Here is a 23,798-nt window from a genome sequence, read left to right as displayed (position 1 = left end):
CAAGACCCCAAAATGATCTTTTTTTCTTTGACTCATGCTGATTAAGATCCCAAAATGATCTTTTTTTCTTTGTCTCATGCTGATCAAGACCCCAAAATGATCTTTTTTTCTTTGACTCATGCTGATTAAGATCCCAAAATGATCTTTTTTTCTTTGTCTCATGCTGATCAAGACCCCAAAATGATCCTTGTCATCTTCATCTCATGCTGATTGAGACCCCAACGTGGCATTTTCTGTGCCAATCCCGAATATCTGACGCAGATTCCCTGGATGGGGACTGAGAGAGCTCCTCTGCCTCCCATTCCCGGGTGGGGAATTCCAAGGAAATCCCTTTTTGCCCACCCAGCTCCCTCCAGGAGCTCCCAGTTTCGGGCCCAGTGGTGGGGAAAGCAGTTACATAAGAGCTGCAGGAACTGAGGGGAGGATGAATGTCAAAGCTTGCTGCAACATGAACCCGGGAGCCTTGTGGATTCAGTCTCTAACATCCATCAAACATGATTAATTTTAATGTCACAACATTTTAATGTCAATTACTTTTAATGTCACAGCTTCCTATTTGCCACCGCAGCCACACTGCTGAGCTGATCAGAGATTCCCCCAAAGAACTTTTAAGATCAAATAAATAAACAATTCGGGATAAATGCTACAAACAAGCCTCCCTGCTTTTGGGAGGATGTGGGGAATCTATTCCAAAGGCATTGAAAAATAAAGCTTTCACATCTAAGGCCAAATTACCGCTTAGTAAAAATTCTCTTCTACTCTTTTTTCCTGGCTAAAAATTGGGCAAATTCCAGATGCCAGCTGGAGATGTGGCTTGATATTATTTGGATTAGCCAAGGATATATTTTATTTATTTAGGTGCTGCATAAAGAATAATAAAGTTGTGATTGTTGCATCTTAAAATGTGTGTGCAAAAGGGGACACCAGGCAAGTTAAGACCGATGAAGAAACTCATAAAAGAGAATTTGGGGCCTAAAATATTTAGGTTATTGAATGGCTGGGGGAAAATCAAACAGCTGAAGGGTTTTTTTGCAGTGCCAAGGATATCTTTTATTTAGGTGCTGCATAAAAAACAACAAAGTTGTGATTGTGGCATCTTTAAATTTGTGTGCAAAAGGGGACACCAGGCAAGTTAAGACTGATGAAGGAACTCATAAAAGAGAATTTAAGACTTAAAATCTTTATGTTATTGAGTGGCTGGGGAAAAAATCAAACAGCTGAAGGGGTTTTTTTTGCAGTTCAACTCCTCACAATTTCTAACCCATTTAAATGCCACCCCTTTAGCAGCCTTGCATTCCAGTTCCTCTGGCTTTCTATTTTTTCTGAACTTGTGTTTGCTAAATGTTGTTTTAAAGAGCTGGTGAGGCTGACAAAGCCTCAGACTCCCTGGGGTTTCTCACCAGAACAAAAGCAGCCTTGTGGATATCTTTAGAACAAATTATAAGACTGAGGAGAAGTCAGGCCTCTAATATGAAACTGAGATGGGTCACAAAAGATATTTGAAGAGACAAACTAAAGTAAAACAGGAAAGTGAGTCAGACACCTGCATGGCCTTTTTTAGAGTCCAAGAACTGACTTGGTGCAGTCATTGAAACAAATTTCTGTACCTATATTTGTGTTTAATGGTGATGCAGAAGCAGATTTAGCTCAGAATTTTAAGGGATTTGAAGCCCATAACAGTTCAATGGGGTGAACAATGCTAAGGGCACAATTTGAGTCTCAACCAATAATCAAACTGCAAAAATGAAATGCACCATTTGGCAATAGATCTGTCAAGAGAGAATAAGTGATTTTGATGGAGTTTCAGCAGTTTTTAGTGCAGCAGAGGCCACACAACCTCACCACAGCGTTTGCAGCTTGGCAGCCTGCAGCTCCAGCAGCATCTTTTTGTGTGAAGCAGAAAACTGAAACAGAAAATTGCTTGAAATTCAGTTTCTATCCCACATTTGCCAAACTTCCAGCTAGCAGAGCTTAAATTCCCGTTCTGAAGAGTTCTCAGAGGGCTCTGCAAAGGCAGCAGGGGCTGTCCTGATCCCGGGGAGCTTGAGCATGAACCAGCCTCAGTTGTCAGATGCTGTTAGGATCCAGGGCTCATTAGGAAGCCAGGCTGGAATTTCCATGACTCAATGAATTTAGATTCCCTGAAAAGAGGGAGGATTATCCCAGCACGCTCCATCTGGGCTGGCTGTAACCCAGCCTGCTGTTCACCTGGACACTCACCCAGGAATATTTGCTCTAAAACCTGAGCAGGTGAAGCAAGAGGTGGCAGACGGCACAATCGGACACGATTCAGAGTGTGTGACAGCAACCACAGCCTGGAGCCACCCCCAGCCTGCCAGAGCTCACATTCCTGGAGCTGCTGAGCAGCCTGAGCCCGGAGCGTGCTGCAGGGACCTTTCCCTGACCCAGACTAAGCAAAGGCTCCGCAGGCACCAGCTCCTAAACAAAGCCCCACACTCTGATTATTTACACATTTCCTCTGTCCTGAGCCACCCTGAGACAGAGAGCGTGGCTGGGAGGCTGCAGGGAGGTGCGGGAGGGCTGCTCCTCACCCCAGGCTGCACAAAACTCTCCCAAAGCCAAAGCTCAAACCCCTCAAAAGGCTCCTCTGACTGGTTTTGTTCCAACTCCTCCATCACGTTGAGAAAACCTCTTGTCTTTATCACAGTCAATATCAGATCCACTCAAATTCAGCATAAACTCAGCCAGTGTCTAGTTTTTATTTTCATTCAGATGTTGGCCATGAAACATGAAAAATCTCAGCTCAATTTCCCTCCCCAGTTTGGTTCCCTTTTTCCCGTGGCAAACTGAGCCCATCCCATCAAGGCTAAACAGAATCCTCGGGGTCAGAGGATCTGACAAATTGATGTCTCACTAAAAAATCTTAACGCAACAGGCAGGAGCGTGGCTGCAGCCTGATCCGTGCAGGAGAGGTGGAATTCTCACCGGAGAGATTCCTGCTGCAGCTCTGAGAGCTGACAGGGCTGGTGGGGCAGGGAGAGCTGAGACATAAAGGAGGAATCCAGGCTCAGTGAGGGAATTTTCTGCTGCTGATGGGGCAGGGAGAGCTGAGACACACGGGAGGAACCTGGGCTAAATGGGGGAATTGGCTCCCAAGGATAACTGAGACACACAGGAGCAAGCTGGGCTAAATGAGGGAATTTTCTGCTGCTGATAGGACAGGGATAACTGACACACAGAGGAGAATTCAGGGTAAATGAAGGAATTGGCTCCCAGGGCTGATCCAGGCAGGGAGAGCTGAGACAAGCGTGGAATTCTCACCTGGCTGCCCGGAGAGATTCCCGCTGCAGCTCCTGCTGATGGGGCAGGGAGAGCTGAGGCACACGGGAGCAGCCTGGGCTAAATGAGGGAATTGGCTCCCAAGGATAACTGAAACACACGGGCACAATCCGGGCTAAATGAGGGAATTGGCTCCCAAGGATAACTCAGACACACGGGAGGAATCCAGGCTCAGTGAGGGAATTTTCTCCTGCTGATGGGGCAGGGATAGCTGAGACACACAGGAGCAACCTGGGCCAAATGAGGGAATTGGCTCCCAAGGATAACTGAGACACACGGGAACAATCTGGGCTAAATGAGGGAATTGGCTCCCAGGGCTGATCCGGGCAGGGAGAACTGAGACACACAGGAGGAATCCGGGTTAATTGGGGGATTGGCTTCTGCCGATGGAGCAGGGAGAGCTGAGACACCTGGGGAGCCACGAGAGGAGCAACCCGGGTGAAAGAGGGAATTTTCTGCTGCTGGTGGGACAGGGATAACTGAGACACACAGGAGAATTCAGGGTAAATGAAGGAATTGGCTCCCAGGGCTGATGGGGCAGGGAGAGCTGAGACACACGGGAACAACCTGGGCTAAATGAGGGAATTGGCTCCCGGGGATAGCTGAGACACACGGGAACAACCTGGGGTAAATTAGGGAATTTTCTGCTGCTGATGGGATAGGGATAGCTGAGGCACACAGGAGGAATCCTGGTAAATGAGGGACTCGCCTCCTGCTGATGGGGAAAAGCCAGCCCAGGAAAAGGCAGGGCTGCAGTTTTTACCCCTTTGGGCGTTACTGCCCTCGAACCTGCTCCTGGTAATGAGTGGAAACAAAATAACAGTGAGGTGTCATAAGTGACTAGAAACAAGCTAACAAGTGAAGTGATCTATTTCAAATAACTGGAAACAAGCTAACAGGCAAAGGAATATTTCAAATAACTGGAAACAAGCTAACAGGTAAAAGAATATTTTAAATATCTGAAAGCTAGTAACAGGCTAAGTGAATTTTTAAAATAACTAGAAACAAGCTAACAGGTTAAGTAAATATTTTAAATAACTGGAAAGAAGCTAACAGGTAAAAGAATATTTAAAATAACTGGACACAAGCTAACAGGTTAAGAGAATATTTTAAATACTGCAAAGTTAAAGTGCCTGCTAACTGGTTTCCAGTTATTAAAAATATTGAATATTTAAAATAACTGTCTTTTAACTGTTTTTCTTACCTTATGCTAAGGAATATTTAAAATAACTGGATTCCCATTATTCTAAATATTTAATATTTAAATACTTATATATGAATATAAACATACATTTATTTTTTCTAATAACTGGAAACTTTAATAACTGTTTTAATAACAGTATCCCAGCCCTGGCTGTCCCTATTTTTCTGTACCCCACCCTCAGCACATCCTGGCACCCAGGACACTTCCATGTGTGACTCTTGCAGTGACAATTCCCCTCCCTGTTTGCCCTTCTCCCTGCATCTGGAGTGACAGAAATCCCTCATTTCCCTCTTCCCAGCCTGGATTTGCCCTCCTGGGCTCCTCCAGCCCAGCCAGCTCAGCAGAAAGCAGCGACAGCTTCATCACCCTGGAAATTGTTTGTTATTTTTGCTCAGTGGAGAAGGGATAAAGAAAAAAAAATAAAATAAAATAAAACCAATCCAAGACAGCAGATTAGAGCAGCCCAGACTGCCCCAGTGTCCATCTGGCCCTCATTAACATCCAGAAACAGCCCCAAAGTGTCTGCCAGGCCGTGCTGGACATCTCTAGAGAACCAGCCTTCCAGATGTGCCCAGCTGTGGGTCCTGGCTGATTTTTGGGGTGCTGGGAGGTACCAGGCAGGACAGGGCGTCCTGAGCAGGATTTGGGTTGGGGTGAGGCCAGTTCCCTGCTCAGAGCTGCTCCTGGCATCCTGCAGGATCCAAACTGCTCTGGGGGGGGACGTGGCCTCGCTCAGAAATGTTTTATTCAGGCTGTTTATCCTCAAAAGAGCGTTTTCCTTTTAGATTAAATTATCCGGACTCTGTTTACTCTAAACACAGGAGACAGGACTCAAGCATTTCCTCTTTTAGGAAGTATGGTTGAGTGTATTTCCTACAAAATTTATAAAGAATTCCGGCAAGGGCTTGTGTGGCTCCTTAAGATTTCAAAGCCTTCTTCCCTAAATGCTGAAGGAGCTGCCTCTGTCAGGGCACAGCTCCATCCCAGGGACACCAAAACCAAATGCAAGCAGACAGCAGCTATAAGCTCTTTGCAAAGGGCAGCCTGATAAAAACCATAATCAAATGATTTACCAATACTCCCCGTTTTGTCTCAAGACCAGAAATTCCATTACATAATGAGACATTTCCCTTTTTATTTTTATTTTTACAGCTGGGGAAACTGAGGCTCCAAAAGGGCTTGTTAAAAGCACCTGGTGGGACTGGAGGTGAAGTGAGATGAGTTAATCAAAAAAAGAATGAGATTAATTAATCAACAACAGAATAGAATTGTAGCAGTGAAAATTTTCATTCCAGTAAATGACACAGTCACCACTGGAACTGGAAGAAAAACCACAGATTTCTGTCACCTCCTTACAAAGAATTCTGACTTTTTGCTCTAAAACCACCACTTTTTAAACGCCATTTCCCGTGCTTTAGTCCCGTTGTCCTGCAGGAAGCCTCCAGCTCACCTGGAGCTCGAGGGAAGGATCCTGCTCGGTTTTCCAGGACCCCTGAAGGGCAGATCCTGCCCAGAGCTCCTCTGCTCACCAGAAGAACCTGTCTGAACTCCAGAGCACAGCCCAGCCCCGATGCCCCTGGATTTTTCATCTCTCCAGGACATTTTCCCTGGCATCTCCAGAACGTTCATCCACAATGCACAGCTCAGGATCAGGGAGGGCAGGAGGAGAGGAGCAGTGGCTGCAGGAATTCCATTTCTCTGCTCCATCCAGCCCTGCCTGCGTGGCTCCAGCAGCCGGGGAGGCTTTTTGGGCACTCTCATCATCATTACCTGCTCAATTACTGCTCTTGGCACCAGGAGCTGCCCATGCTGCTGCTCCACCAGCTCCCTCCACCAGGGGAATTCTTCCCGGTTTATTTTTAATTCTGCCTCATAATCAGGCCCTAATTTTATGCATATTGGCTCAGGATATTTTTTCTCCTTTTCTTCTACATTGTCAGTCTGCTTGTCACATCCTTGCTGAAGGGGATTCCTCACCAAGTCCTTCTCTTGCTGGGGTAGGTTGGCCTCTTTTGCTTGAGGATTATAGGCTCTGACAGTGCTGACACAGAAAAATAAAGCCCCTGAATGATTTCAAACCACGAGGAGAGCAGGAACACAGAGCTGCTCCTGCCCTTTCCTCCCAGAACCCAGACCCAGCCTAAACCCAGCTCCTTCTCCTCACCCAGACAGTCCCAGGGCCTCTGACAGCCTCTCCCTCACTTGCTGATAAGATTATCAGTTTTGCTAACAAGGAGACCACACACTGTGTCCCCCCCATGAATCAAAGCTTTCAGAGGCACAGCAGAAGTCACAACAGAGCTGGGACATTAAATCAGAGAGGGAAGAAGAGAACTGGATCTCCTCAGAGGAAAAAACATCACAAACTCCTAAATCCTGGAGTTTTGAGGCAATGAACTCTCCCTGCCAGGCAGATCCTAATTCCAGCTAGGAGACATCTTTTCCAGGACAGAGCATTGAGTGAGCTCTGTTCCAATCCCCACTCAGATATTTTAGAAAAATTATTTACTTCTTAGTCTTTGGAGGTTTTTTTCCCCTCTTTGTTCTGCTTTTACAAGATGATCATGAAATATGAAGCAGCATTTAAATCAGCAGCAAGGGTGGAAGAGCAGTGCTAATTCCTGCCTGAATCAGCTCCATCCTTGCAAGAACTGGAAATTAATTTGCCTTCCATGGGCTGAAGCTGTTCCTGAGCTCCACTTGCCAAACCAGGAGCTTTCAGTGTGGAAAAATGACACAGACAGAGAATCCCAGACCCCATCAAAGGATTCTAAAAGCCCCAAACCCCAAGAGAAGATGAGCACACCGAGTTAAAAGAGCTCCAGCAGCGCTGGTTTTTTCTGGGCAGGCTGGGTTTTCCACGCTGCAGAAAAGCAAATATTGAGAGGACAAGCCCGAGGGCAGGAACCAAAGGGAAATCTGCAGCCGGCAGCAAAGGGATGCTGCACACTCGGGTTTGCATCACAGGGTGGGGGAGAGGCTCCGAGGCTGCCCTGGGAGGGGGGAGGCTGGCAGGAGTGGCACTGCAAGGGGAAAGGCTCCTGCATATGTCGTGTGCCACTGCAAAGTGATGAAAAGGGTTTGCATTCAAAGGGCTCTCCTCGGGGAAACTGAATTTTATTGGTCAAAATAAAGGGCGTTCTTCTGCCCAGCGCAGCATCCATTAGGGGATGGTAAAAAAGGGTGTGAAGGCACAGTAGTAAATCACTCGCAGCAAATCATTAGCTTTTTAATTGATTTAACATTCTCTTGATAAAAGGGTCTCTTTAAGCTAGGTCTCGTAAGCTCTTGGAGATTTATATTACACTAAGATAGCTCAGCTACTTTAGATGGCGTCAAATCAGCAGGATGGCTTCTGTGGCAGTGTTGGAAACAAAAAAGTTTTATTAAAAGGCAAAATAAAAAACTCTTTACAGAAAAACACTGAGTTAGGGCAAGAGGCTCTTGCTCCTGGTAAAACACCCCACAAAAGTGATTAATTCCTTTGTTCTCTTCTTTTTCTAGTGAATTGCTCAGGTGGGACTTTTTGGCTCCTGTCCAACTGGCTGTCCTTAAGTTTGAGGTGAATCCCCAAGGTCCTATGAGGTATCTTTTTACCTGATTGAGGAGAAAAACTTCTGGGCTTTTTTTTTTCCTTTTTAAGGAGACAAAGGATAATTTTGTGACTCCATCAACATTCCCACATTCTCCGAGGTGGGACAGAAGATGCCCCGCAGCACCAACATAACCCTAAAAACCCAGCATTGGTGCCTGTGAACAAAGAGCAGTCTCCAGCAGAGCTCACAAACCACTACCAAGGCAGGGAAATGTCAATATTGCCTAACTGGCTAGTTAAAATCATTCTGCATGCATGAATAATCAGCTTTTGTTGTCAGCTTTGTTTTATCCCTGCATGGTTTTTTTGCTTAAAGGTGTTTGTCAGGAGGAAGGGAAGGAAGTAAAGAGTTCATTTAAGCCAGGTGTCTTCAGTTCCCAGCTTTTGTGCAGGAATTGATGCTCTGGAATGCCACAGAGAGATGCTAACCAGGTGCCTGGCTCATTTGGACAGCAGGCAGGGACAAAACCAGGTTTAAACCTGGTTAAAACTTAAGATTTCCACACAGACATTTGAGGCTGCAGAGTTTGAAGGAACAGTGCAAACAGGCAGAGAAACAATCCCTGCCTTAGAGCACTTAAAATCCAGAAAAAAAAAATCAATATAGCCAGAAAAAAAAATCAATATAGCCAGAAAAAAATCAATATAGCCAGGAAGACAAAAAATGAATATAGCCAGAGAAATATCAATATATCCAGAAAAAAACATCAATATCGCCAGAAAAATATCAGTATAGCCAGAAAAATAGGCAATAATGCCAAGTTTCCTCCATTCACATCCCGGTTTTGGCTTCTCCTGTGGAGGATATGGAGAGGGGAGGGTCCCTGTGACAGCCCCGCAGGCTCCACCGCTGCCTTTGGAGCCTTTTCCTAATGGGAACGCATTCCTGGCTGCCCCACAATGAGAGCAGCACGCCCGGGGGCTGCTCAATAGGAAAAATGGGAGCCCAAGGCATTAGAGAAGAAGGCTGGTGCAATTCAGCATCGCTATCTGCAGCCCAGGAGTCTGGAGCTCCCTGCTCGCAGGTCACACAGGGCCTGAGCCAAGTGACAGCTGCAGAATTGTGGGTTTTGTTGGCTCCAGGGGTAGCCCCGGGCTAGGGGAAGGAGCTGACAGAGGCAGGAAAGCCGGGATGCCTTTGGGAAGCCTCTTCCTTCATTAAAGCAGGTGGAACAGGCTGGCTGGGCTCTGCAGCCCCATTGCTGCAGCTCAGAGGGAGAGGCTGGCACGGCCTGGGTGCTCTCCCTCTGCAGCACAAAGCTGTCAAACACAGCATTTTCAGTTCTCCAGGGCGCCCCCAAAACCTGGGGTGATTAAGGGACACAGCAAGTGTCACCCCAAGTGTCACCTCCTTTGGTGTGACCCAGCTGGGGTGTCCCCACACTCAAAAATTCCAGAGCACTAATCCCTTATAACACTGGAAATGGAGACACTTAAAATGAGGAGACATTTAAAAATGAGTCCTGAATCACTAAATCATGAATCACTGGCAAAATCCAGGCTGGAACCTCAACATCCTGAATGCTTCTTTGACCAGAAGACACTCATCATTGCTTCATATCCCCCTTGAATAGAAAAAAAAAAAAATCATGGCATTTTTCAACACAAAAAGCTCTGCTTTGTGTGGCTAAAAATTCCCTTTGTCTCCAAGCAAGAGCTTGAAACAATGGAAACAGGAGAGGATTTGCCCAGAGCAGAGACCACAGACAAAGCTGCACTGTGGGAACATCTCCATGGCTTTGGATGGATCCAAACAGCTCCTTTCACACAATCACAGAATTCACAGAATCACAGAATGACCAAGTTGGAAGAGACCTCCAAGACCATCGAGTCCAGCCCCAACCCCTCAACTCAACCCTGGCCCCCAGTGCCACATCCAGGCTTTGTTAAACACACCCAGGGATGGTGACTGCACCACCTCCCCGGGCAGCCAGTCCAGAACTTTATCACCTTTGTTCCTAATTCAACTTTATCTTCTTCCTAATTTTCAACCTATATTTCCCCCAATGCAGTTTTTCTGGTTGTGTCAGTGCCTGCAGACAGAGCCCAGCCCCAGCTGAGCACAGGCACCTTTCAGGAGCTGTGCAGGGTGAGGAGGGCACCCCTGAGTCTCCTTTTCTCCAGGTGAGCACCCCCAGCTCCCTCAGGGGCTCCTCTCAGGGTTTGTGTTCCCAGCCCCTCTCCAGCCTCGCTGTCCCCTCTGGCCGTGCTCAGTGTCCCCAGCTCCTTCCCAAGCTGAGGGGCCAGAGCTGGGCACAGCACTCCAGGTGTGACCCCAGCAGTGCCAGGGCAGGGCAGAGTGACCTCCCTGCTGCTGCTGCCACACCACTCCTGAGCCAGGCCAGGAGCCACTGGCCTTCCTGGCCCCAGGGCACACTGCTGGCTCCTGGCCAGCTGAGATGCTGAGTCCTGGGGGAGCACCAGGCTGTCCCAAAGTGCCACCTCAGTGCCACTGCCATGGACCCGACCTCACCCAGGCACCCAAACAGAAAATGCCCCAGAGCAGCAGAGCTGATGCCAGGAGCCCTCTGCAGGTCCCACACAAATGGCTCAGGTGGAATTGGGCTTCTGAATGTCACTGACAAAAGATTTGTGGCTGCCCTGTGCCCAAGTGACAAACAAGCCATGTTTGAGTGTCCCAGCAGTGCCCATCCACGCTGGCTGTCCCTGCAGGGACGGATGGAGCTGGCCCAGGTGGCTCCCAGCGACACCAACACAAAATCCAAACAGCACTGGGGCTGAGGGCAGGGAGCAGCAACCACCCAGCCAGGTCACTGATAAATCTAATTTCTACTTTAAAAGTAGAAATGTAGCATGTAAAGCTACATTTCATTTACTGCTGTTTTGGAAATGTTCAGGTCCAGAGTCCTAAATTAAGTCAGGTTCTTCAAATCTGGCTCTAAACACCACTCCAAGTTTGCTGCTCATCCATTTGCACGATGTATATATTGTAAATAAACAATAATGAAATATACAATTATGTATAAATAAAATCTAAATACATAAACATATAAAAACCAATAAAAATTATATGAATATAAATAAATAACAATATAAATAAACATTAATTCAGTATCCAAATGGTAAATAAACATTAATACAGCAACCAAATGTCAAATATACATTAATTCAGTATTAATGAAATATTAATATAATAAATAAAGTATTAATAAAATTTTAATCTAAATATGCATCCCCTTCTTGCAGAGCCCAGCTCTGAAGCAAATGAAGCAAAGAGCTGCCAACCCCCACCCTCAGCAGAGCCTCACGGCCCTGTGCAGCAGCACTGGGGGAGTGAGAGGCTCCACGGAGTGTGACTGAGAGCTCTGACACCATTTCAGACTGGTTTTGTGCTCCAGGGCTTCCAAGGGAGGCTGCAGAGACCTCTGGAAACCAGGCAGTGCTCCTGCTTTGTTTTTGGGAGGGTGCAGCAGCCTGGGCTGGTCTGGGCCAAACTCACTGCTCCAAATCCTGGGTTTGGTGTCACTGGGAGTCACTCAAGCTCCCCCAGGAGATTCTTTTGTCCCTCAAGTTCTCCCAGCAGAATTTTTGTGTCCCTGGGCCAAACTCACTGCAGCAAATCCTGGGTTTGGTGTCACTGGGAGTCTCTCAAGCTCCCCCAGGAGATTTTTTGTGTCTCTGGACAAAACCCACTGCACCAAATCTTGGGTTTGGTGTGCCTGGGAGTCATTTGAGCTCCCCTACGAGATTCCTCTGTTCCTCAAGCTCCCCCAGGAGATTTTTTGTGTCCCTGGATAAAAGTCACTGCACCAAATCCTGGGTTTGGTGTCCCTGGAAATCATTCCAGACTGCCCAGGAGATTCCTGTGTCCCTCAAGCTCTCCCAGCAGATTTTTTGTGTCTCTGGGCCAAACACTCTGCACCAAATCCTGGGTTTGGTGTCCCTGGGAGTCTCTCAAGCTCTCACAGAGATTTTCTGTGTCCCTGGGCCAAACTCAGTGTACCAAATCCTGGGTTTGGTGTCTTTGGAAGTCTCTCAAGTTCTCCCGGAAATTTTTTACAACCCTGGGCCAAACTCACTGCACCAAATTCTGTGTTTGGTGTCCCTGGAAATCTCACAAGTTCTCCTGGAAATTTTTTACAACCTTGAGCCAAACTCACTGCACCAAATCTTGGGTTTGGTGGCCCTGGGAGTCTCTCAAGCTCTCACAGAGATTTTTTGTGTCCCTGGGCCAAACTCACTGCACCAAATCCTGGGTTTGCTGTCCCTAAGCGTCACCCAAGGTCTCCCAGGAGATTCTTTTGTGTCTCTGGACAAAACTCACTGCACCAAATTCTGTGTTTGGTGTCCCTGGAAATCTCACAAGTTCTCCTGGAAATTTTTTACAACCTTGAGCCAAACTCACTGCACCAAATCCTGGGTTTGGTGGCCCTGGGAGTCTCTCAAGCTCTCACAGAGATTTTTTGTGTCCCTGGGCCAAACTCACTGCACCAAATCCTGGGTTTGCTGTCCCTAAGAGTCACCCAAGGTCTCCCAGGAGATTTTTTTGTGTCTCTGGACAAAACTCACTGCACCAAATTCTGTGTTTGGTGTCCCTGGAAATCTCTCAAGTTCTCCTGGAAATTTTTTACAACCCTGGGCCAAACTCACTGCACCAAATCCTGGTTTTGGTGTCCCTGGGAGCCCCTCGAGCTGTCCCAGCAGATCCCCGTGTCCCATTTCGTGTCGTGCTCTGCAGCAGCAGCTCCTGTGCAGCTCCCAGGAGGGGCAGGGATGTTGAGCAGCCTGCTGCTGCTGCTCTGAAGTGAGTGCTAGTGCCAGCCAGTGCCTGGGGAGCACGAAAATTTCCTTCATATTGCTCAGCAGGGCAGGATCCAGAGCAGCATTCCCAGCACCCCAGCCCCAGTGCAGCAGATCCAGCCTGGAATTCCAGCTCCAAATCTGCCCCTGCACCTCTCCCTGCGCAGCTTCGAGAAATGCTGCTTTGTTCAGGGAAAAAGGGAAAGGAAAAAAAGGGGAAAATCAAGCCCTGATGTTGGAGAACGTGGCTCCTTTTTTCCTCTTGTCCCTGGAATTGTGATTGGAAATAATTGGAAGTGTCACTGGAAGTAATCAGAAGTGACAGTCCCTGGGCTACAAGGCTTTTGCTTCAAGTCTAACGATCCCCCCGCAAAACAAAACCTAAATTTAAACAATGAAGTCATAAAGTGATTTGCCTTCAAGGTTGAAAACCCTGCAATATTTTTTTTAATAAAAAAAAATAGAAGAAGTGCCTGGCTCTGGTTCAGGTCAATATTCCAGGCTGGCTGTGTTAGATGAAAGCACACACACACAAAGGCACCCTGTGATTTCTGACCCCACCTGGCCAATAAAAGTCAAATCTCTATTAAATATTCCTGTGACCTTTGAAATTCTATCAGATCTGCAAGGAAAACCACAGCCTGAGTCATCTGTGACACTCACCCAGCACCCATCTCAAACATTCCAAATACTGGAAAACCACCTAATTCCAACATTTTGCTGAAACACAAAGGGAGTGGAATGGAGTAATTATATATATTTTTATTTTACATTTCTGAAAAGGCCTCCTAACAGCCCATCCAGGCACTTAAGGAAAGAATCTGTTCAAAAGACCTCACAGCCACGGTACACTCCATGCATTTATTAAAACCTCATTTTCCTTTTTTCATGTGCAGCACAAAGTAATTGAGAGCCCAGGATTTCCTTCCTGCGAGGTTTCTCTGAGAGCACAGCAGCACTTCACACCACCAGTGGAGTTCCTCAGTTAAAAATAGGTTAGAAACAGTTGTAAAATAGGTGATAATTGTTAAATATGTACTATTCATTTGGTTATTGTAAAAGGGGTTAAAAGGGTAGTTATAAGAGATACAGTACTCTAGCACCAGGAGTGTGGTCCTGTTTTTAACATCAGCACAGTGGCACCAAAAAAAATCCATTAAAATGTGAGAAAAATCTGATTAGAAAACAAAGGCAAGTCCCTCCAGGTGGCAGGTGAAGGATTTCAGCTTGGATTCAGCTCTTTGTTAATGATCTGCACATCCCTGCTGTGCCCACGGCTGGGGATGGATCAGGAGGAAAAGGACTTTAAGTTAAAATTATTTTAATTTAGACGCGTTCCAAGCGCCCCATCGCCACCAGCAGCGTGCACCCACCTGTGTGTGAGCTCCCCCCAGTCTCAGATGTGATTTAAATTCTCTCTGTGCAATGAGGGGGGAACAAAAGCTCTCTTGGAGTGACCCTTTCCCTCCGAGAGCCCAAGCCTGGTCATCCCTTGCCTCCAACCCTGCACGCTCCATTTCAGAGCGGCCTCCCTGCTGCCGGGCAATGTCACAAACCCACCCCGATCCTCAGTGACCTTTTCCCTCCAAAGGCAGCTCAGCTGCAGGCACGGAGCTGGGCTCCAACCTTTCCACCCAGCCAGGGTTCAGCCTGGTTTTCCTGCCTCAAAAAAAAAAAAAAATCCCAAAAAAAGCATTGTGGCACTCCCCAGAGGAGAGAGAGGCTGAGATGGGCATTGATCCTCGTGGGACAGCAAATCTGACACCCCGGGGCACGGGCTGGGGAGTTCTCAGTCCAACATTTGCCTTTTTCGGCTGCCAAATGGTTTCCTGGAGAAAGGGAAGGAGCAGATGAGGACAGGATGGGGTTTTGTGGCTTTTCTTTTCACCTCAGAGCTGCTCTGTTCTCTTCACAACTTGTTGCAAAGAAGAGCCAGAGCTCATTAAGGAGTCAGATAAATAAACCAGGGTGCCAAGGTGTGGTTTAGGAGAGCCCGGCCTGGTGCCCAATCTCCTTTTCTAGGACTGGGATATTTCTGGCAAGAAGGAGCAGCTTTATTTATATTATTTATATAATTTATTATTTATTCTGATGACCAGTGCAGAACTCCAGGTTCCCCTTGCACTCAAAGGAAACACATTTTAGCCCTGGTGGGGCTGAACTAAAAGTGACAGGGCACAGAGGTGGCTGTCACTGCCCCCAGCAGTGCTGAGGGGAGGAGGGAGCCCGGGAGATGGAGGAGCTGGAATTCAGCCTCGTGCCTCTTGACTTCTCACACATTTTCCATTGTTGTGCTTCCTGCCCAGCATCCTGCACTGTCCTGTCATCCGAGGCTCTGCTCACAGAGCTCCCTGACCTGCCTTCACCCTTGACTTTTTGCTGGGCTGCCTCTGTAAACTGAGCAGTTCTAGAAACAAATGAAGACACAGCTTTGGGGGGAAAAAAACAAAAAAACTCCAAAAAATCCAAACCAAACCAAAAAAAAACCCCAAACCTCAAAAAACCAACAAAAACCAAACCAAAACAAATCCCAAGCACAAAAAACAACCCATTCATCTTTTGAGCAAGGCACCACCAAGCTCCTCGTGCCCCCAGAGCAGCCTCTCCTGCAGCACACAAGATGTGCACAATAAAACACATTTCAGAGGCACAAACACTGCCTGCAGCCCGGGCTAACACAGGGCATTGCTTAGTTAGGAATTTAAGGTGAATTTTGACTAAAATTGTGGGGGAAAGGCACAGAAAGCAGCTTGCAGCACCATTTGTGGCATTGTAACACCAATTTTTTTTGGAATTACACATAATTTTTAGTCCAGTGTAACAAAGATTCAGACCTAAAATATTTTCCAAGCACATTTAAGACTGTTTACATCTCTTTCTGGTTCTGAAAACAACTCCCAGGCTGCAAACCTGCTGAATCCCCTCCAAAGGCCTGTGTTTGCCTGGAGGAGAACAGGGGTGTTGCTTGTGATCTGAGGATAAACACCAGCATCCCTCCCTGCTGGTTGTGCAGTGGCATTTCTGGGCAGAAACTTGTGCTGCTCTCACACAAAATATCCTTCTGAAGTGGGCCAGGGCTCCCCAAAACCAAACCATTAATTTTGTGTGGAGGAGACATAGCCAGGGTGGGTACAAAGGCAAAACACAACTTCTTTTCCATGGGAAATTCAGAAAAGTTGCCTCCCCTCAGCCTCTACTTCCCATAAAAATGAATTTTTCTCCACAAATTTTGCTGGTTTTCTTCACTCTGGCAGGTTTTTTTTCCTCCCTTTTCCTCCTCATGGTAAAATGTTCTTTCTGGATTTAAAAATACCCTCCAAAATAAAGTTTATTTGGTATTAAATGTTAAAAATCCCAACTATTTCATACAAAACAAAGCACCACTAGAGAACAAACAGGCAATTTATCACCAAGTGTCTCAACAGCAAATATTTGATGCAAACCATCCCTGGCTTTGGAAGAATTGGAGTGTTAACCCTGATATTCTGCCAGAGAGCAGCTCAGTTGTGTCTGCTCCTCTGAGGTGCCAAATAGATCCTCTGCTCTCCTTCATTCCCTTTCCTCAGGTGTTCCCAGAGCAGTGCTCTAATAAAGACTTGGAATTAAACCCGAGTTTAATTCCTCTAGCAGTCTGAATATCACACAGTTGATGTTTTGTTGCCTGCTCTTGGAGTTTGAGAGAAATTATCAATTCCACGAAGCTGTCCTGGGGAGAACAGTCCTTTTTTAAAGCTAAATACACCACTAAGACTCCTGCATTCCTTCAGAGGGGAGGTGAAATCAAGACACAAAATCACTCACAAAACTTCTTTTCCCAGCTGCAGATTGCTTTTTAAACCATTCCTGAGCCAAGATTTGTGCTAAATATTAGAAAAAATTGAGGCAAAGCCTTTGTACTACCAAATTTCAACACCATGGAACAGTCAAAGGCAAGAGAAGGAGCCAAAGAAAACTAAAATATATAATATATTTGCTATTTTCCAGTTATCACTGGAAAAATTCTGGAAATATCTGGAAAATCAGCAGAAATAAACTCCATAACCTTCATTTTAGGCAACCTGAGAAGTGTCTCCTTTGCTTTCTACTGTTTCTGGGAAATCAGCAGGAATAAAGGTCCACAAGCTTTGTTTTAAGCAACCTAAAAACTGTTTTTACTTCTGGGAAACCAGCAGGAATAGAGAACCATAAGCTTTGTTTGAAGCAACCTGAAAACTTTCCTTTGGTTTTTTCCTGTTTCTGGAAAACCAACAGGAATAAAGGTCCACAAGGTTGATTTTAAGGAACCTGAAATTTGTGTCCTTTGCTTTCTGGGAAATTTAGGTCCATAAACCTTGTTTTAAGCACCCTGAAATGTGTCTCCTTTGGTTTTCGAGAAATAAAAGTCCACGAGGTTTGTTTTAAGGAACCTGAAACCTGTCTCCTCTGTTTTTTTTTGGGAAAGAAAGGTCTACAGGCTTTGTTTTAAGGAACCTGCAAACTCTCCTTTGGTTTTTGGGAAACAAAAACCCACAAACTCTGTTTTAAGCACCCTGAAATCTCTCTCCTTTGGTTTCCACCACTCCTAGGCAGCAGCATCCGACTAAATTCCCAATTCTACTGAGAGCAGGGGCACTTCCTTAAAATCCAACTATCCCAGTGGGTTTTGCTTTGCTGTGGGCCAGGACAGGAGAATTTGGGGAGCAGGATGGCGAGGCCAGGGGTTGCTGTTTGCTGTGCTCTCACAGCAGGAGCAGGAGGGTTTGGGGAGCAGGAGGGTTTGGGGAGCAGGAGGGTTTGGGGAGCAGGAGGGTTTGGGGAGCAGGATGCCAAGGCTGCACCCCACTGGTTTGCTGTGCTCTCACAGCAGGAATGGGAAGGTTTGGGGAGCAGGATGCCAAGGCTGCACCCCACAGGTTTGCTGTGCTCTCACAGCAGGAATGGGAAGGTTTGGGGAGCAGGATGCCAAGGCTGCACCCCACAGGTTTGCTGTGCTCTCACAGCAGGAATGGGAAGGTTTGGGGAGCAGGATGGCAATGCTGCACCCCACAGGTTGGCTGTGCTCTCCCAGCAGGAGCAGCAGGCTTTCCCAGCAGAGCACAGCCCCGGGCAGCCCCAGCTCTGCATCAGCTCGGATTTCCCAGCTACCAGCCGTGGATACCTGGGCAAATGCCGGCTGTCAGAGGCAATTCCTCACAGGGAGCTGCTCCAGAACCTGTTTGCTGTGCAGTGAGACGGAGCTGGGGCTCAGCACGGCGGGGTCAGAGCCCTGGGACAGCTCTGAAAGAGATCCCTGAGCTGCTCTGCAGGGACCTTGGCTCTCAGCAGCACCCCGGAGTGACCCCCAGCTCCCACAGGGCTCCCACAGAACCCCTGATGAGCTGCTTGCTTTCCTGCACTGTGGGGGTGACCCCAGCACTGCTGGGAGGGGTCAGTGCCCGCAGCAGGATGGCAGAGAGGGGCTGGGGGTGGCACAGCTCCTGCTCTGATCCCAAAGGCAGCAGCTCCTGCAGGGCAGAGCAGCCCAGCAGCCCACAGCCAAGGAAAAAGCACAAGGAACCAGTGAGGAAGTACATGGAACCAGGGACAAAGGACATGGAACCAGGGACAAAGGACATGGAACCTGGGACAAAGGACATGGAACCTGGGACAAAGGACACGGAACCTGGGACAAAGGACATGGAACCTGGGACAAAGGACACGGAACCTGGGACAAAGGACATGGAACCTGGGACAAAGGACATGGAACCTGGGACAAAGCACACAGAACCTGGGACAAAGTACATGGAACCTGGGACAAAGCACATGGAACCTGGGACAAAGCACATGGAACCTGGGACAAAGGACACGGAACCTGGGACAAAGGACATGGAACCAGGGACAAAGGACATGGAACCTGGGACAAAGGACATGGAACCAGGGACAAAGCACACGGAACCAGGGACAAAGGACATGGAACCTGGGACAAAGGACACGGAACCTGGGACAAAGGACACGGAACCTGGGACAAAGCACACGGAACCAGGGACAAAGGACACGGAACCTGGGACAAAGGACATGGAACCAGGGACAAAGGACATGGAACCAGGGACAAAGCACACGGCACCTGGGACAACGGACACGGAACCTGGGACAAAGGACATGGAACCAGGGACAAAGGACATGGAACCAGGGACAAAGCACACGGAACCTGGGACAAAGGACATGGAACCTGGGACAAAGCACACGGAACCTGGGACAAAGGACATGGAACCAGGGACAAAGCACACGGAACCTGGGACAAAGGACATGGAACCTGGGACAAAGGACATGGAACCTGGGACAAAACACAGGGAACCAGTGAGAAAGTACACGGATCCAGTGGCAAAGAACACAAAACCAGCGACAAAACACATGGATCCAGGGGCAAAGCACACGGAGCCAGGGGCAAAGCCAGGCATACAAATAATCACCCTTCCAAGCTGTTCTGATCACAAGAAAATAGGCTTTTTCCCTTAGTTGTTGGGTCATTAAAACATTCATGATATACTTGGAGTGGGGGAAAGGCAGAGATTTCCCACCCCATAAAATGTCAACCACTTCAGGAACACATTTCAGTGAAAGCATTGGCTACTTTGAGTTTAAAATACAACATCCTATTATGAACTTTTTCCACTCTGAAGTGAAGAACCACTTCAAGATTCTGCTTTTCAAGGGTGCAGTGACACAAAGGGAGGTTGTGACACCTGGTTCTCACTCCCCAGCTGGTCACAATCGTGTTGAACTCACACCTTCCCCTCCTCAGCCTCTCCTGGCAAAGTGAGCTCTTGTCCACACTCAGCCAAGTCTTTCATCTTGTCCTGTTTTAATAAAGTCCCCTTCAAACAGATTGGCTCCCGTTTCCTGTCTCCTCACACAGCTGCTCGTGTGCCCCAGAGAGGTAAACAGTAGAAAAGACAGGACTTGTGTGTATTAGCCACGTTATTGGGATGTTTAATGATGAAAACACAAACCTTCCTCTCAAGGCCTCTCTAAAACCTTTTTTTTTTCCACATTAGTCTTCACTTTTTCACAAAAAGATAATAGCAAGACATCACTGGCAGTTCTGTAGATTTTTACTGCAGAAAATCCAGGCTCTAGCCAGCAAATCAGAGTCCCCAGCCTCCTTGTGTTCACTAGGATCCAGGAACAGGGAACCACAACATTTCCTTCCTTTTCCCTGGACTTGCTCCTAGTATTGGTGAGCGAAGCTGGACAAGGAGCAGAAAGACCAAGTCCTCTGCTGGCAGGGCAGGTGAAGCTCAGGTAAAGTTCAGTGGCCACTGTGGGACCAGAAAACAAAACATTCCAGGTTTTGCTCTGAGTTTTGAAGACAATTCTCCCCTCACCAGTGCTTGGACAGGAGAGGCTGAGAAACCTGATTCCAGGTGAGGGCAAAGTGTCTTTTGTTGGGCATTCCTGTGTTCCTACCATGGTGGAGATGCTGAGGACACATTGATAATTTAAATTCTCCATTCCAGGAAGGCTTTCTGCCTTCCCTAGCTAACACCTGCCTTGTAAACCAAGACTACTAATAAAGCCACTTGTGTTTTATGGATAAAAGCAGCAAGGTAAGTTGTTGTTATATTACAGACAAACCCACCTTTTCTGCAGCAACAGTTTGTCCCTTTCTCTCCAAACCTTCCACAAATTGGAATATTCAGGATCAAAGACTGCAATCCCCATTGTCTCCACCAGCAAGGTGAGCAACCCACCCTTCTGTGTCCCAAATTTCCACAGAGCCTTCTCCTGAAGGGCTGAGCTGTTCCTGGCCCTGCTCTCTCAAACACTCCCACCAGAGAGAGGCACAAATGGCCAGAGCAGATGTGCAGGGACAAAGTGCTGCCTGCACTGCCCAGATCCCCCAGCACACCCAAACCCCACCAAAGAGAAAACAGAGAAAACCTTAGAGCCCTGCAGAGAAAAACCTTAGAGTCCTACAGACAAAAACCTCAGAGCCCTACAGAGAAAAACCTTAGAGACCTACAGAGAAAAACCTCAGACCCCTACAGACAAAAACCTCAGAGCCCTACAGAGAAAACCTTATACCCTGAAGAGAAAAACCTTAGAGCCCTGCAGACAAAAAACTCAGAGCCCTACAGAGAAAAACCTCAGAGCCCTACAGAGAAAACCTCAGAGCCCTACAGAGAAAACCTTTACTGACAGCAATCCCCAGGGCCAAAGCCACTTCTCCATTTATCAGCAGCTGCACAAACGTTGAATTTGGTCACCAAATCTCCCTCTCCAGTCCACATTCCACACCTGGGAGCCTTAAACTGGGCTTTCCCTGCCACAACCCTTTAGAGCTGTTCCAAAATCCTGTTCTGTCCGTGCCCATGCCCTCAGCTCCTCCCAGGCAGGTAGAGCCCAGCCCTCCCTGGCACACCTGTGCCCAGGTTCCTCAGCAGCCCTGGCACGGGCAGGCTTTGCCCAGGCGGGGCTGCTGCCGTCAGCAGGACGGGGTGAGCAGGAGGGAGGCACAGCTCCCTGCAGGAGCCCCTCACACACCTCAGGGCTGCCAACTCTTTTCCCTCCACTCTCCTTTTCCTTCCTTTGCTCCTCTCCCCCTCCACAAATCACCCTCTCTCTCTCTTTTCTCTCCCTCTTTTCTTTCTCTCCTTCTCTCATCCTTCTCTCCCCCAACTGCTCCCTGCTGCACTCCAACACATCTGTTTCTAATCTCAGCCATCCATTGCAAACAATAACCCCTTTTTCTTTCCGACCTCTGAACGCTGAGTGCCCAACAATTCCACCCAGTTACACAAATTTGACACTCTGCCTGGAACAAAAGCATTTTATTCACCTTGTTTTGCCCAAGAGCCCCAAGCCCCTCTCTCCTTTATCCCTGAAAAGCGCTGCTCTCTTCAAACAAGAAACACTCATTCCCAAACGAGTCTGTTTGACCAGCACTTTTAAAAATTAATCTGGATAATCAGAGATCTCTGGCTGTCAACCTGCTCAGAAAGGGATCAGAACTCAAGCACCACTGAAATTCACAGTTTTCCACAAAAGTTTCCTCGTTACAAACCCCTTTTCTCCAACTCACCAGCAAGGAATTTCAGGCACACAGAGCAGACTCGTGGAAGTTTGATTAAATAAAAAGTGAGCAACACCAAAAAAGCCAACCTACCTAGGAAGAGGATTGAAAATGCAGACATTCCGTCTCCCAGCAAGAGGGACTTTTCCTCCCTTTTCCTTTTTCTTCCTCTCTCCCAAGGACGGCAGGCAGACCTGCACAGGATTCAAAGGAACGCCTCTGGAATGCACTGAGTGTAATTGCATCCATGTGCCAGAAAAATCACCAACTTCACTCTTTCTTCCCTCCTGCTATTCACACCCTGGTCCATCTTCCATCCGGATGGATTTCTTTTGTATTTTGGGGCTGCAAATTCAGGGCCCTTGGAGTTTCTGGGGGAGAAGAGGCAGAGGCAGCACGGCGAGGACTTCACATCCACGGCAGCACAGAACAATTTTGCCTGTCTGGAGAGGAGAGAAGCAGGGGGAGAGCACTGAGCTCAATGTTCACCACATGGCTGCCTCCCACTAGAGCCCCTCCCTGCCATCAGCTGGGATTAATGGTGAAGACCAGTCATGTGGGTGAGGTAGAGCTGATTTCCAGCAAGAATACACATATTTAGCAGAGAAAAAAAGAGGATTTCTCCAGTGGCAAAACAGTTAAGTTTGGAGGCAGCAAAAAAAAAAAGAAAAAAAAATCCAGAATGGAAAAAAAAATCAGATTCGACACTCAGGGGTTGGAGGGAGACTCTTGGAAAAAGCTCCTCAGGAGGATAAACACACTCCCCTGGATGTGTTAGCTCTGGGCTCTGTTCTGCACTGGAAATTGGAGATTTCAGGCTTGCTGAACCCTTGCTCTGTCTGCTGCGTGGTTTTCTTTTTGTGCTTTTAGGAGGGAAAGAAATCCCCTAAAAACGGATTTAATTCACGTCGTATCTGCACTTCACATATGAGGGCAACGCTCCATCAAGCAGAAATTTGTGGCTACGGGGTGTGAGTTTTAACTCCCTCCCAAAGGGCATTTAAGGCACACAGAGACACCTCTACAGCCCAGCTCCAGCTTCACCCTCGTGCAGGGAGCAAATTTTTTAAGTTACCCCATAAAGAAGCACCCAGCACGCACAGCAGAAGGGAAATAAATCAGATTTACCCACCTCGGTGCCTTGGAACGCAGAGCAGAAATTCCTCCCCTCAGAACAGTTATGAAAGTGTTTGTGGAGCCTCGAGGAAGGCAGCAAACCATGGGCAAGGCTGCCAGCCTGTGGTTTGGGACATCACACTCCAGTTTTCCAAGCTTTCTTCCCTTTCCCTGTGTTACTCCACCCACAAACCATCTCTCTATACTTCCCAAAAAAAAAAAAAAAAAAAAAAAAAATCAGGGCTAAAATGCTGCTCTGCCTCTCCAGGGATGAAAACAAACCCTGTGCAGAGCCAGGAGCTGGGCTCGGTGATTCTTTTGGTCACCTTCAGTTCAGGATATTCTATTTTTTATGGAATACAGAAATATTTACGAAGCCCTCAGCCAGGGGCACAACTCTTGGAAGGAATTCGGTGCCTTTGGTGTTGATGACAGAGCTCTGTAGGTATTTATGGGAAGAAACAAAGATCAAAACCCAGATCTTTGAATCCTAGAACCAAAATCAAACCCTAGTTTTGGATAGATCCAGAGAGAATAAAAGGGATAAAAATCATCCTTTTGCACCCAGTTTCATCCAAGTTTTGTTTGCCCCTCCCAGCCTCAGATGGAGACAAGAGCAGCATTTGGCTCCTCCTCTCCAGAACTGATTTTCTCTTTGTATTACAATGTTTCAAACAGCATTTTTGTCTAGTCTAGACTGATTAGGTGAATTTTTATCTAATCTAGACTGATTAGGTCTAGATTAGGTGAATGTCACAGTTCCCACAGAGCAGCTCTGTCCATCCCCCCTA

The 23,798-nt window shown here is 47.4% G+C and overlaps 1 protein-coding gene across 1 annotated transcript in view; it reads right to left on the bottom strand.

Moving 5' to 3' along the window:
- The window catches only part of CLMP (CXADR like membrane protein), a 56,782-nt gene extending 33,569 nt beyond the window's left edge, over nucleotides 1-23,213 (bottom strand). Inside the window, exons 1-2 of the mRNA XM_064397661.1 lie at nucleotides 23,024-23,213; nucleotides 21,985-22,334 (exon numbers count right to left, since the gene is read on the bottom strand). Of these exons, the coding sequence (XP_064253731.1) occupies nucleotides 21,985-22,012 (28 nt within the window). The 5' untranslated portion in view covers nucleotides 22,013-22,334; nucleotides 23,024-23,213. The remainder of the gene's footprint in view (nucleotides 1-21,984; nucleotides 22,335-23,023) is intronic.
- Between the last annotated feature and the right edge of the window lie 585 nt (nucleotides 23,214-23,798).

Source organism: Passer domesticus, chromosome 23 (genome assembly GCF_036417665.1).
Source record: "Passer domesticus isolate bPasDom1 chromosome 23, bPasDom1.hap1, whole genome shotgun sequence".
NCBI lineage: Eukaryota > Metazoa > Chordata > Aves > Passeriformes > Passeridae > Passer > Passer domesticus.
The sequence above is the reverse complement of the archived record's forward strand: the minus strand, read 5'-3'. Positions and strand labels throughout refer to the sequence as shown.